Source organism: Canis lupus, chromosome 31 (genome assembly GCF_011100685.1).
Source record: "Canis lupus familiaris isolate Mischka breed German Shepherd chromosome 31, alternate assembly UU_Cfam_GSD_1.0, whole genome shotgun sequence".
In the NCBI taxonomy this organism is placed as follows: domain Eukaryota; kingdom Metazoa; phylum Chordata; class Mammalia; order Carnivora; family Canidae; genus Canis; species Canis lupus.
This window is the reverse complement of record NC_049252.1, coordinates 36,515,367-36,527,098: the sequence shown is the minus strand read 5'-3', so window position 1 is coordinate 36,527,098 and position 11,732 is coordinate 36,515,367. Positions and strand designations below refer to the sequence as shown.

At 61.1% G+C, this 11,732-nt stretch overlaps 1 protein-coding gene across 1 annotated transcript; it reads left to right on the top strand.

The window, feature by feature from the left end:
* The first annotated feature begins 745 nt into the window (after positions 1-745).
* TFF3 (trefoil factor 3) lies at positions 746-3,677 on the top strand. The gene is given in 3 exon segments (NM_001002990.1): positions 746-869; positions 2,229-2,375; positions 3,630-3,677. Coding segments are annotated over 3 exon segments (243 nt in total). The 5' UTR covers positions 746-787; the 3' UTR covers positions 3,644-3,677.
* Positions 3,678-11,732: the final 8,055 nt, after the last annotated feature.

Sequence of the window (11,732 nt, the reverse complement as noted above, 5' to 3'; positions counted from 1 at the left end):
TCTGTGTGTGTCTCTGATGAATAAATAAATAAAATCTTAAAAAAGAAAGAAAGAAAGAAGTGTTAAACACAGGTATCTCTAGACAGGGGAGGGCTTTATTTGGTATTGTCTGATTTTTTCAAAACCCACTGTATGCATCCTCTTGTTTTCAAAATATTACAATTTATTAAATTGAATTTCATTAAAATATTGTGTAAGTTTACCGAAGACGTTTATGAAAGTGTACTTAATGATAAAAATAAATCTTGCTGTCAACAATAAAAACAGAAAGGACGGGATTTTTAAGAATTTCGAGGAGGAAACGAGATCCGGGTGCACGGTGTGCCTGACTCGCCGGCGGGCCCCGTCTTTTCAGGTCCCCAAGGCCGGTCTGGGACTCCGGGCGCTGTGCTCACTGAGGAGGGAGCCTCCTGGACTGCTCCTGCCTGGGCTGCTGGCCACTGTCCGGCCCTGAAATGAGACTTCATCCTCTCCCCGAGGCCGGCCGAGCCTGGACCCACAGCCCTGCTCCCCGGAGAGGAGTGGAACCCAGAGACTGGAGTCTGGCCCCCCCGCTGCTTGCTACCGCCCTGGGGTCCGACTGCCTCTCGCCTTCAGGAAGACGAGCCGCTGGGGGCTGTAGGGCCCTGCGCCGGGAGAAGTAGGTGCGGCCAGAGCCAGAGGGAAGGGCCGTCCCCAGACAAACAGAAGCCAGAGGACCTGGGCAAACACAAGGGTATAAATGCGTCTTCTGGGCCGACGCGGCACGATCTCTGAGCGGTCGGGTCCCCAGAGCCCACCCGTGACCATGGAGGCCAGAGTGCTCTGGCTGCTGGTGGTGGTCCTGGTCCTGGGGTCCTCCAGCTTGGCAGTGGCTTACCAGGGCCTGGGTGAGTACTGCTCGGACTTCCTCTCCACTCCGTGGGAAGGAGGGGGCTGGTGGCAGAGTGGGGACAGAGGAGCAGGGGCAGGGACACAGGCCCCAGGCTCGGGGGGCCTCATGGGGGCTCGGGGCAAGGTGACCAAGCCCCCTCGTCCGTTAGTAACTGCCAATCACCGGACGCACACGGTCCCTCTCAGTAGCACCACAAACTGGATCTTGCTGTTTCCGTTTCACAGACAAGCAAACTGAGGCTCAGAAAGCGAGTGACTGGTCGTGGGCAGCCCTCCCGGGCAGGGCTGGAACCGGGTTAGAACCCAGGTCTGCCCGGCCTGCTGGCAGCCGCTGCCAACCCTATTGCCCCATCGCCCTCTCGGCCGCAGATTTCTGAATTACCATAGAGGTCTTTATGCGCTGTGCTGGCACGTTTATGGAACAGAAAGTCCGGTGGGAGCAGTTTCTTCCAGAACATTTTCGGTACACGCAGGCAGTTTTCACTCAGCGCTGGCACTGTGCCTGCAGGTGGGGGTGGGGGCGTGACTATCCCATCGACCCAAGTTTGAGGAAATTAGGGTGCGGCTCTTATCAGATGCCAGAGGCAGTGGTTCCCAGCTGGGGTGCCCCCCCGGGTCACCTGGGGAGCTGTGCACCTGCTGTAGCCCGGGATGCCCCCACCACGCCACACCGTCTCAGGGGTCCCAGTGGGAGCGACGTTCGGAGCTGCGGGAATGAGAATTTTCCGGGTAGCAGAGATAGGAGAGGATTTCGGGGATCTCCTGCGGGTTCTGTTTTCCTAAGAAAAATCCCGTCAGGCAACGAGGCAAACGTTGCAGAACTGGAGCCAACATAGGCTTGCTTGAGACACAAGAGTTGAGGATGGAAGGAGGTGCCGGGAAGGTGTGACAAACCGAGTAAATGGGGGACAGGGGGACACAGAAAAGGGGCAAAAAATAGCTCGCATTGTGGTCTTCTGTTTTGAGGGTGTATCATCTATTATACTATTTATTTTTTAAGGGGGGCAGTTTTTTGTTGCTCAAACAGTGAAGGGGAACTCTGTTTCTGGGTTCAGGGGCCCCCAGATTTCCAGGGGTTCCTGCCAGCTGGAGGGAACAGCGGCCCCGTGGGCTCCCCGACGGGGCCCTGGGGGCGCACGAGTGCGAGGGGCGCCCTGGCAGAGGCCAGAGCTCCCCCCGAGCGTGTGAAACCATCCACGGGCGAGGGTCGTCCTCAAGCAGATGCCGGGGTGGGGCTGGGGTCCTGCGCCTCCACCCCAGATGCTGGGGGAGGCTGCGCACTCGCAGGATGAAGTCAGCAGACCGACCCAGGCTGGCAAGGGCTCCGGGTGCTGACCGGGTGTCGTTTGGGACAGCGACGAACCTGTGCGAGGTGCCGCCCAAGGACAGGGTGGACTGCGGCTACCCTGAGATCACCTCCGAGCAGTGCGTCAATCGGGGCTGCTGCTTCGACTCCAGCATCCACGGGGTGCCCTGGTGCTTCAAGCCGTTGCAGGACACAGGTAAGCGGCCCCAGGGGGGAGCCCCCAGGTCCCCAGGAAGCCACGCACGCCCGGGCGGGACACCCAGCGCCGCGGCTTGTCCGGCGGTGGAGGCCTCGGTCAGAGGAGTCGTGCCCAGGGCAGTCGGCGGCCCGTGGCGGTCCCAGATGTCCCTCTGCTGAGGTTTGTGCCCAATCTAATAGCAGCTGTTCCGAAAAGATGTTCAGTCAAGGCACAACGTCGAGAGAACTAGTTTAAAGACTGTCTTGGAGGGAAATGGAAAATGCCCAGGCCTGGGAGGCCGGGCCAATGCCTGCAGCCGCGTTCAGCAAACACACCCCTGCCCTTGTGACGTGGTCCTGGCAGGGCCGACGGTGCAGCAGCGGGCACGGAGCCGGGTGCCCGTCCACACCCCGCCGTCTCCCCCCGCCCCGCCTCCACCGAGGGGCACAGGCGCCCTGTTCTTTTTTATTTTAAAGATTTAATTTATTCATGAGAGAGACAGCGAGAGAGAGTCAGAGGCATACAGGCTCCCCGCAAGGAGCCTGATGCGGGACTTGATCCCAGACCCCAGTGCCTCAGTGGTGCAGCGGGGGCGGGACACCCCTGTCCGCCAGGAGCAGGTGTCGGCGCATGCGGGTGGGTGCCGCCCTGGCTCCATCAGCACCCCCCACCCCAACATCTCAGGCGTGAGGCCTGCTATAAGCCACCTGGCTGTCCAAATGCCTTCTAAGGACACAGGCCCCTATTTGGAAGTAGGTCCCTTCCTGGAGTCAGTACCCGCCCCCTTTGTCCCAGGGTGATAAGGGAGTGGGGCCTCCTTGTAGCCGGTGCGAGCCGCCCCCGCAATCCCCATCGATGATGCCTGCCCCCTGGCCCAGTGCCCGGGGCCACCTGCCCCTTCCTGGCAAATCCAGGCAGAGGCCCACATAAGGTTTTGGGACCAGGAAGGGGTTGTCCATTGCCTCTTTGCTGGCTCTCCTCATTCCTTGGGGCCCCTCCATGTGGGGTGGGGGCTGAGGGTCCTACCCCTTCTCCTTCGGGGGCTGGCAGCCGCCCTGCTGAGGCCCATCTCTCCTATCACCTGCCCGAACCCCTAGGTTCCGGTGGGCTCTTCTTCGGAAGGTTGGACACTCAAAACACTTTCCCAGGGACTTGGGGTGAATGCAGCCCCAGGCCCTGACCTTGGAGCCTGTCTTGACCTTGAGAAGCCAGGCACCCGGTGGGTGGAGCCGAGGCAGGTCGTGGGGATGCAAGCCTGTGCTTTGTTTCCAGAATGCAGATTTTGAAGCAACGCCCTCGGCCCCGGACACCCTGGGAAGCAACCTCCCCCACTCCGGGACGCCCGCCTTGTCCCCTGGCTCATCCCTGCTTCTCTCTCACCCTGCTCCTGGCCAAAGCTAGCTCTGGGGCCTGATGTCTGAATGAATAAAGATCCCCGTACTCAGCACGAGGGCAGTTCCTCCTTCCTGAGACTCGATGCTCTTGTGTTTTATTTCTCCCAAGCGGCTCTCCTTTCTCAGCCTCACCTCCTTTCTCAGCCTCTGCCACCTGGGGGTGGCTGGAGGGGGTAGGAGCACCTCCAGCCCAGGGCCTCCCTCCTGGGGGGGCCTCGGAACTGCGAGGTGATCCCTAAATAGCTGCATCGTTTGTGTGAGGCTGTCAGAGGCCTCAGACCAAGCCCTGCGGAGGGAGGCAGGGAGGCCGAGCAGCCTCTTCAGTAGGCCAGCCGCCCCCTGCGAATTCCGAAAAGACATTTCAAATGTAAGTTTCCAAAAAAAAAAAAAAAAAAAAAAAAGAGGATTAATGTCTTCCTTCGCGGAGAGAGCAAACCAATAAAGCCATGTTTCCAACTGGCACTTTTTCCGGATTTATTTGCAAGTCAAGTTTAGCACCGGTGACCCCTTGGTGGCCTTCTTTTACTTTTTTTCTTCTGAAAACGGATGCGGCTTTGTGAAGAAATGAGCTAGTCTCACCGCGAGGATTCCGTCTCGGGTTCTCGTGGAGGCCTCACGACCCCCTAGGTGCGACCCCCTAGGTGCAGGCTGCTGCGCCGTCGCTGACTTTCTGGGCCGCGTAGCTCCCCACGCACGGGCCTGCGGGGAGTCCCGAGAGCTGCCTGTGCTGCCGGCCTCTTGCAGCCCGAGATCCTGATCCGGATCCGGATCCCGAGATCTTGCGTGCTCCTCCGAGGCTCCTCCGAGCCCGATGGAAGCGGGGCTTCTTGGTCGGAGGCCTCCTCCTACCGAAAACAGGCACCAGCTCCCATCAGAACCACAGGCTGCGTTTCTGGAGCCCCTGGGGCCGGGTTCCCGGAGCTGAGCATGTCCCTGGAGGTGAGATATTATTAGCCCGGCCTTACGGATGAGGAACCATAAGGAGAAAGACTCGAAAAGGCCCGTGCAATGGGGTCTGCGGTGTGGGGGCCACAGCAGGACGCCCTGGCCTCTGAATCCAAAGCCCTGTGTGTTCCTTCTCATGCCCAGGCCCAGGGAGTGAACGTTTCTGGAAACATCTCAGACCACGTGGTGCATGCAAAGCGCAGCCTCCTCCCTCCCCTGGGCATGCTGCTACCCCGAGCAGTGCTCACCTGGACGTGCCCCCCTCCTTCTGCCTCTGTGTCCCCTTCTCTTCACAGACCAAGCCCAGCCTTTGAGGCCAGGCCTGATCTTAGCTGCGGCCGGGGGACTGCGCTGTGCTGTCACCGTCCCCCTTGCTACCCACCCCGTGCCTTCCCTCCAGGGCGGGGGGGCTCTGTTGCCCTCCTGCTCCTCGGCCTCATCAACGGTGACAAACCCCCCACCCCGTACCTCCTAGAATTCCCCTGATCCAGACTCCTCCTCCCACCGTGCTCCACCTGCCCCAGCAGGGACACCGGAGGGACAGGGTCCCCCCAGAATCTTCAGCAGGGGGCCCACCTTCCTCCCCCGTCCCTTCCTCAGTTACAGCAATGCTTCCTGCATGTTCCGGATACGTCACCTCTGGCCCTCGCCGCCCTGCGTGTGCTGGGTCAGGTTTCTACCGTCAGTGGAAAAGTATCAGGAGGGCATATATGTCGCTTGAGGCCCCGGTGGGAGAGAAAGACCCCGCCGGACGCAGCGCATTGCTCCCCCAGGGCAAGTCCTCATGCCTGGGCCTGGCTGGCAGTGTCCCCCAGCTGCTGGTCACCATGCGCCGGCCATACCACGTCCTCCCAGTGAGGGGTCCCCTCCCTTGTCTTTCCTCTCCGACAGTCCTGAGTCTGTGTCTGTGCTCCGTGGCTCCCCCGGACCCACTCCCCGTGTCCATAGACGACTGCAGGGCCACCTCCCTGCTTGCGGCTCTCAGCGCGTGTTCCCATGTCCCTGGGCACCCCTGGGTCCTGGCTTCATGGAGGATGACCCGGGCCCATGACCTACAGCTGAGGAACCAGTATCCCAAAGGCCGGGCATCCCAGGGAGCACTCTAGGTGACCAGGAGCTGCTGGGTCCTCTCGCCCTGCGGCTGGCAGGCCCTCAGAGGAGGCTCACCTCCCCGTGACCACGTGGGCCCCCGGAGCCCTGCGGCTGCCAGGCCTGGCCGCACACCTGCTGAGTGGGGGGCGGGGGGTGCCGAGGCCTGGCCGGTGACAGGGACAGCCCCTGACCCCGTGGAGGCCCGAGGGTCCCCAGGCCTCTGCACCCCACCCTTCTTGGATGTAGCCTGCGCCCCAGGAGAGCCACCGAGCCTCCGTCGCCCGTCAGACACCGCTGTCAATGCCTCACTCGGTGGCCAGATCAGAGCCACCCTTCTCCGCCTGACTGCAGGCACCACCAAGGGGGGCAGCCCTGCCCACGACCCCCACCCCCAGGCGATGTCTTCTATCCCATTGTTGGGTGCTCGGGTCTTGAGAGCTCTTCCAGCCAACTTGGGAAGACCCCAGGCCAGACTCGGAGGCCGAAACAACCTTCACCCCCCAGCACAGGGGCCTCCTTCCCATGACCTCCCTGCTCAGGGGAATCATCTGGGTTGGGGGTGATGCTTAATTGTCTCATCCTGGGACTCAAAGTTCTCTCCCCAGACCTCTCTCTCTGTGGTTCCTGCAGGGAGCACAGGGGGTCCTCCTGCAAGTCCATGCTCCGGGGGTCCCAAGCAGCATGAATGCTTGCACTCCCCCACCCCAAGCTAGTAGCCTCAAAAATACCTCGAGGAATGAACGTGGATGTTACAGTCATCTGGGGAGCTTCCAAAAGCCTCAGAGGCCCGGCAAACCTCAGTCCTCGGGTAGGTCCCGGCTCCGGCCCTGGCCCCGTCCAGCCAGGCAGAGGAGCCGGGCACCTCCACCTGCACAGCACAGACACCCGACAATGGACACAAAGCGGGTGGTCGGGGAGGACGGGGTCTCCAAGTCCAAGAGGCAGGTCCTGACCCCGACTTCAAGACTGTGACTCTTCTCCAGCCGGTGTCAAGAACCAGAGGAGCAAGCAAAACCTGTGGCTCACTTGTCCCCATAAATACCATGGACGTCTGGGGACCCTGCAGGCCACTTAAAAAAAATACTCCACGAAAACACTGTTTATCCTGATTGCTGAGATTCAGGGACCCCCTTCAATTTCGGGCCTCACCCTAGCCCTGTCCGGAGCCCATGGTCGGGGGGCTGTGGTGTTCTTGCAAACGAGTCCTGGCCAGACCACTGGTCTTGAAGGAGGGAGACACCCCCAGTCACTACCCCAGCCTGGATGACCTGACCTGAACCCAGGGCCCACCGGCCCCTTCTGCTGGCTCCCGCCTGGCTTCGTCCCACCCCCTTCTAGATAAGATATATTAAGATACTCAATCTCTCAGCTACCTCTGCCTCCCACCAGCACCCATGTCCTTGAGCATCCCCCGAATCACATGACACACACCCAAGTCCTTGAGTTCGTCCTTTCTAACATCATCTTACATAGATGCCCCGGGATGCACGGTGTCCCTTGGCTCACCAAGTTCCTGTGGTCTTTGGCAGGAGGGCATCGCCAAGACACAGGCTGAAGGCTTGGTGGGCTGATGGGGGCCCAGCGACACATGGCCTTGACCAGTGGTCCTCAGTGGGGCCCTCACGCTGTCGGGGATGTTTGGAAATCTGTGGCACATTTCCGGGTATCGGATGGGAGGGGGACACTATTGGCATCCAGTGGGCTGAGAGCCACACAGGGCAGGGGGCTGCAGGGTGCCAGGGTGACTTATGGACTCCCTGCTGGACGCTCAGGGCAGCCACAGACCTATTTACAATGACTTTGACCCTAGAACCTTCTTCTGCTTCAATCCAAACGCCAAGTTGTGGTTTGGGTTTTTGCGAAGTTTGGAGATACCAGGATCTCCCAGGATGCAGCATCATGCGGCTCGAGGGAAGGCTTCGCGGAGTTTGGAGCTCCGGCCAAGAGGAATTGTCTCAAAATCGTCTCAAACATGTCACCACCAGGGACGGGGCCCTCATGGCTTGTGCGTTGTCCCCCGGGGCGGGGGTTGGGGGGGCTGCCTGCCTTCCTAGGGGAGCACTCGCCGAGGGCGGCTCTGTGCGGGGCGAGCCACCCCCGCACCTCCTCCCACGCCGTCCCAGAAACACGTAGGGTCGCTCCCTCCATCATTACTCTCCCTTCACTTCTCCTAGTTTATAGGGCATGACGCATATTTATTTTTTCAAAACTTTGTGTTTACGCATGTTACGAAGTATTAAGTTATGAAGTATAACCTCCTTTCAGGAGATCCTTGAAGCCCTTGATATGAAGAGGTGGCCTCTGCTGGGATGAGCCTCACCTCCCAGGGACGCCTCTAGCCTCCTCTTGCCCAGTCCCCAGCAGGGCAGCCCCAGGAGACCCCTGCCTCCCTGGCCTCTGTTTGTTCCCATCCTTTCTGTCTTAAACCTGGAGCACGGTTTTTGAACTCATAAAATCCCAAAGGCGTGCAAATTCTCTGGCTCCCCTTGCACAACCTCCCTAAAGCCCCCTCCTGCCCTCCCCAGTTCAGAGGAGGGAGGGTCCCCAGGCTCACAGAAGTCAGGATAACAGGACCTTGGCTCGCACCGGCCCCATCACTCTGCACCTGTGCTTCCCGTTCAGGGGCTCTGTTCCCTCTTCCCCCAAACAATCCATTTCTCCCCAGTATCCCCACAGCTGCTGAGGCCCAGTGGGGAAAACCCTGGTGTCATGCGCCCCCGGCCCACCCTGCCGAGCCTGAGCCCACCCAAGCACCCTGCTGGAGGACCCAGAGGCAGGCGCCTGGGAAGGTGGGATCTGAAGCTGGGTCTGTGCCTCCACCCTCCCCACCCCCCCATCCCACCCCAGGGCTGGGATGGAGCCCGGGGAAAGCCCTAAAGCACTGTGGTCCCTCCCTCGTCCCCGTCCTCCCTCTCTCCCCACTAACATCACTACTGTACCTACCACAGGGCTCGTTCCAAGACCGGACCCGGGTGTCAAGGTGCGGGCCCCGAGGACCAGGATCCCCGCAGGTGTCGGCAGCTCTCCCTCACCGCCGCGTTTACAAACCCACCTCCAGTCTCTGTCCCTGAAGGGGACACTTTATGTTTGCCAAATGTCAAAGTTCTTCCTCATTCTCCTTTTCCTGTATTTGAGCCGAACCCATGCCCTCCACCTCCCCACCCCCAGAGGTGCCCTCTGTGCCGGGGGGAAGAACCAGACTGCGGGGAAGGAGGGTCTGGGGGAGCACAGGGTGCCCTGCCCCCTACAAACGATAAGAGAGCAGTGACGCTCCTTTAAGGAAGGCTCAGTGCTGCGGGGCCGCCCTGATCCACACTTTGCACCCCACGGAGCCCCACAGCAGCCCTGCGAGGTATGGATCATAAGTGAGAAGGGGAGGCCCAGAGCCCAAGGTCACAGCAGAGAGGGGGACAGGAGCCCAGAGTCTGGCTCCGGGGTCTGCATGCACTCCCCAGCTCTCAGGCTAGAGGAGGGCGTTCCTTCCTGGGTGGGGTGGCCTCTGGGGGAAGCGGGGAAAGAGGCAGGTGGCTCCAGGGCCCTCAGTAAGTAGCTGTGGCTGCTTTGCATCTTCCAGAGACAGCTAGAGGCAGCTCCACCTAACCTGCAGGCTGCAGAAGGTTCTAGAGGGCACCCCAAATGTCCTGGGAGCCCCCAGGGGAAGCCAGAGGGACAAGATGAGCAGGTGTTTGGGGGAGGCTTGCGGAAGTCCACACCACCCACCCCTGCCATCTGGGACCCACTGAGAAGCCCCCCTCAGGGCTAGCCAAGAGGAGTCACCCCCTGGTGGAAGCCAGGACCCCAGCAAGCCCCCAGCTCACGGGACTGGACACCCTGGTCCCAATTTACCTGCAGGGGCCTGGGAGGGGGAGGCTGCAAGTTCAACAATAGAGATCCCAAGGGCAGCAGGAGGGATCTGGAGAGGGACGGGGCTCCCTGTGGCAGGGCAGGGCGGGTTGGGCTGCAGGGGTGTGGTGTTGGGCTCCCCCCACCCCACCCCCTTACCACCGTCCCATGGCGGTGCCACCCGCCAGGGGCACCGCGGCAGGTGCCCAGCGAGGCGGGTAGAGGCACGACTGACTGAGCACCTGGCAGGGACATCCCGGCAGGTGTCAGACCCCGACTGAGCACCTGGCATTTGCTAACTCTCCGAACGCTCCTCGACGAGCCCACGGAATCGGGGTTGGGGGGGTGGATTGGTCACCACCCCCACTTTCGGAGGAGGAAACAGCACGTAGTATCTCGGTCGGGAATTTGCAGCCGGCAAGGCTGGCCTGTGGGGCCGCGCAGGGCCCGAGCCCTTGTGGAAGAGCGAGGTTGGGTTAGGGCGCCTGCCACAGCCGGGCCACCCCGTCTGCTTCCCGTGCCCGGCCGCAGCGGACGCCGGAGGGAGTCACGTACTTGCTGTGTTTCAAATTCAACCTTGTGTAAAGGTCCGGGAATAACCCGCGAGGTTTAAAAGCACGAGCCGAAATGCAGACAAGCTCGGCTCCAGCGATCACTTCTGATTACTCGACTTGCCAGAAGCCGAAAGCCCCCCCAGAGCCCAGCTCTGCCCCCTGCGGTCTGCGGGACCGGCCGCGGGTCTCCAAGGGGGTGCGGAGTCTTTCTTGGGATTTAAAAAAAATTTTTTTTTTATAATTTATTTATTTATTCATGAGAGGCAGAGACACAGGCAGAGGGAGAAGCAGGCTCCGTGCAGGGGCCCGACGCGGGACTCGATCCTGGGTCTCCAGGATCACGCCCTGGGCTGCAGGCGGCCCTACACTGCTGGGCCACCCGGGCTGCCCTTTCTTGGGATCTTTAAACAGTGTTCCTGGCTGGGGACAGCCGAGGTTCATAGAACACGCAAGGGAGAGTTAACCAGTTTTAAAACGGGTGCGGCGGGGAAGCTACGAAGTGCGACAGCGTGGACTGGAGACTCTCTGTCCCTTTTCCCCAAACCGCACCAAGAAATCGTATATTATTCTCCCTTTACCAGGGACGAAGCTGAGAGAAATTTGCCCAAGGACACAGCCTTGCCGGGGTGCGGCGCTGGGACGTGCGGGCTGCGTTTGTGGGGCCTCGGGCAGCACGACCCCCCGTGGCGCCATCGGGCACCCTGGCCGCTCAGCTGACCCCGGGGTGGGGGGGCCCCAGACGGCGCCCACTCCGCTTCCACCTGCTGGTCAGAGCGCCTCTCAAATACGCAGCCATCCGTGGCCCTGAGTGAATTTGCGTAATGAATGGGGTCCCACGGGACCCAGGATCATCTCGAGGTCGAATAACTTCCTCACTGACGTGCACGGGGTACACGTACGGAGAACCTCCCAGAAGCCACGGAACGAGGACGTTGATTTGCTGCTGCTGCGACGGGGGGGGGGGGTGGTGGTGGTGAATGCTGGGCTCTCCGCCCCTGTCGCACACGCGCTGGGGCCATCAAACCTCATATTCCTTCCTGGGATGTGTAGGTGCCTCCCCACCCCCGTCCCCCACTCTCGAGTCCGGCGGGGCATTCAAAGTGTGGCCCCACGTTCCTTGTCCAGCTGCGGCTCCTGCGTAGACTGCGTGGCTCTGTTGTCCCCGAATGCGGGGATTCATCCCTTGTTCGAAGAACCCTTCAACTTTCAAAGGCATAAAGAGGAGGGTTTTTGCTTCACGCTCAGCCCCCAGGGTCTAGCTGGCAACAGACCCAATGGGGAAGCCCGGGAGGGGGGGCTGAGAGATGAGGGGAGCGGGGAGTGTCAAGACCGCGGGGCGCCTGGCTCCTCAGAGCGGAGAGGAGGGGGGTGGACCCGCCAAGCTCGGAGTAGGCCTGGGGCAGCCCCGGGAGCCCCTGAGACCAGTCCCTTCTGGGGCAAGAGCAGCCCGGCACGGGAGTCGCGCTGGACCCCGAGGGGCAGAGCTGGGGTCGGCCATCAGCCGTGTGGCCTCTGGTTCCGCCAGATTCTGGGGATGGACTCGAGGG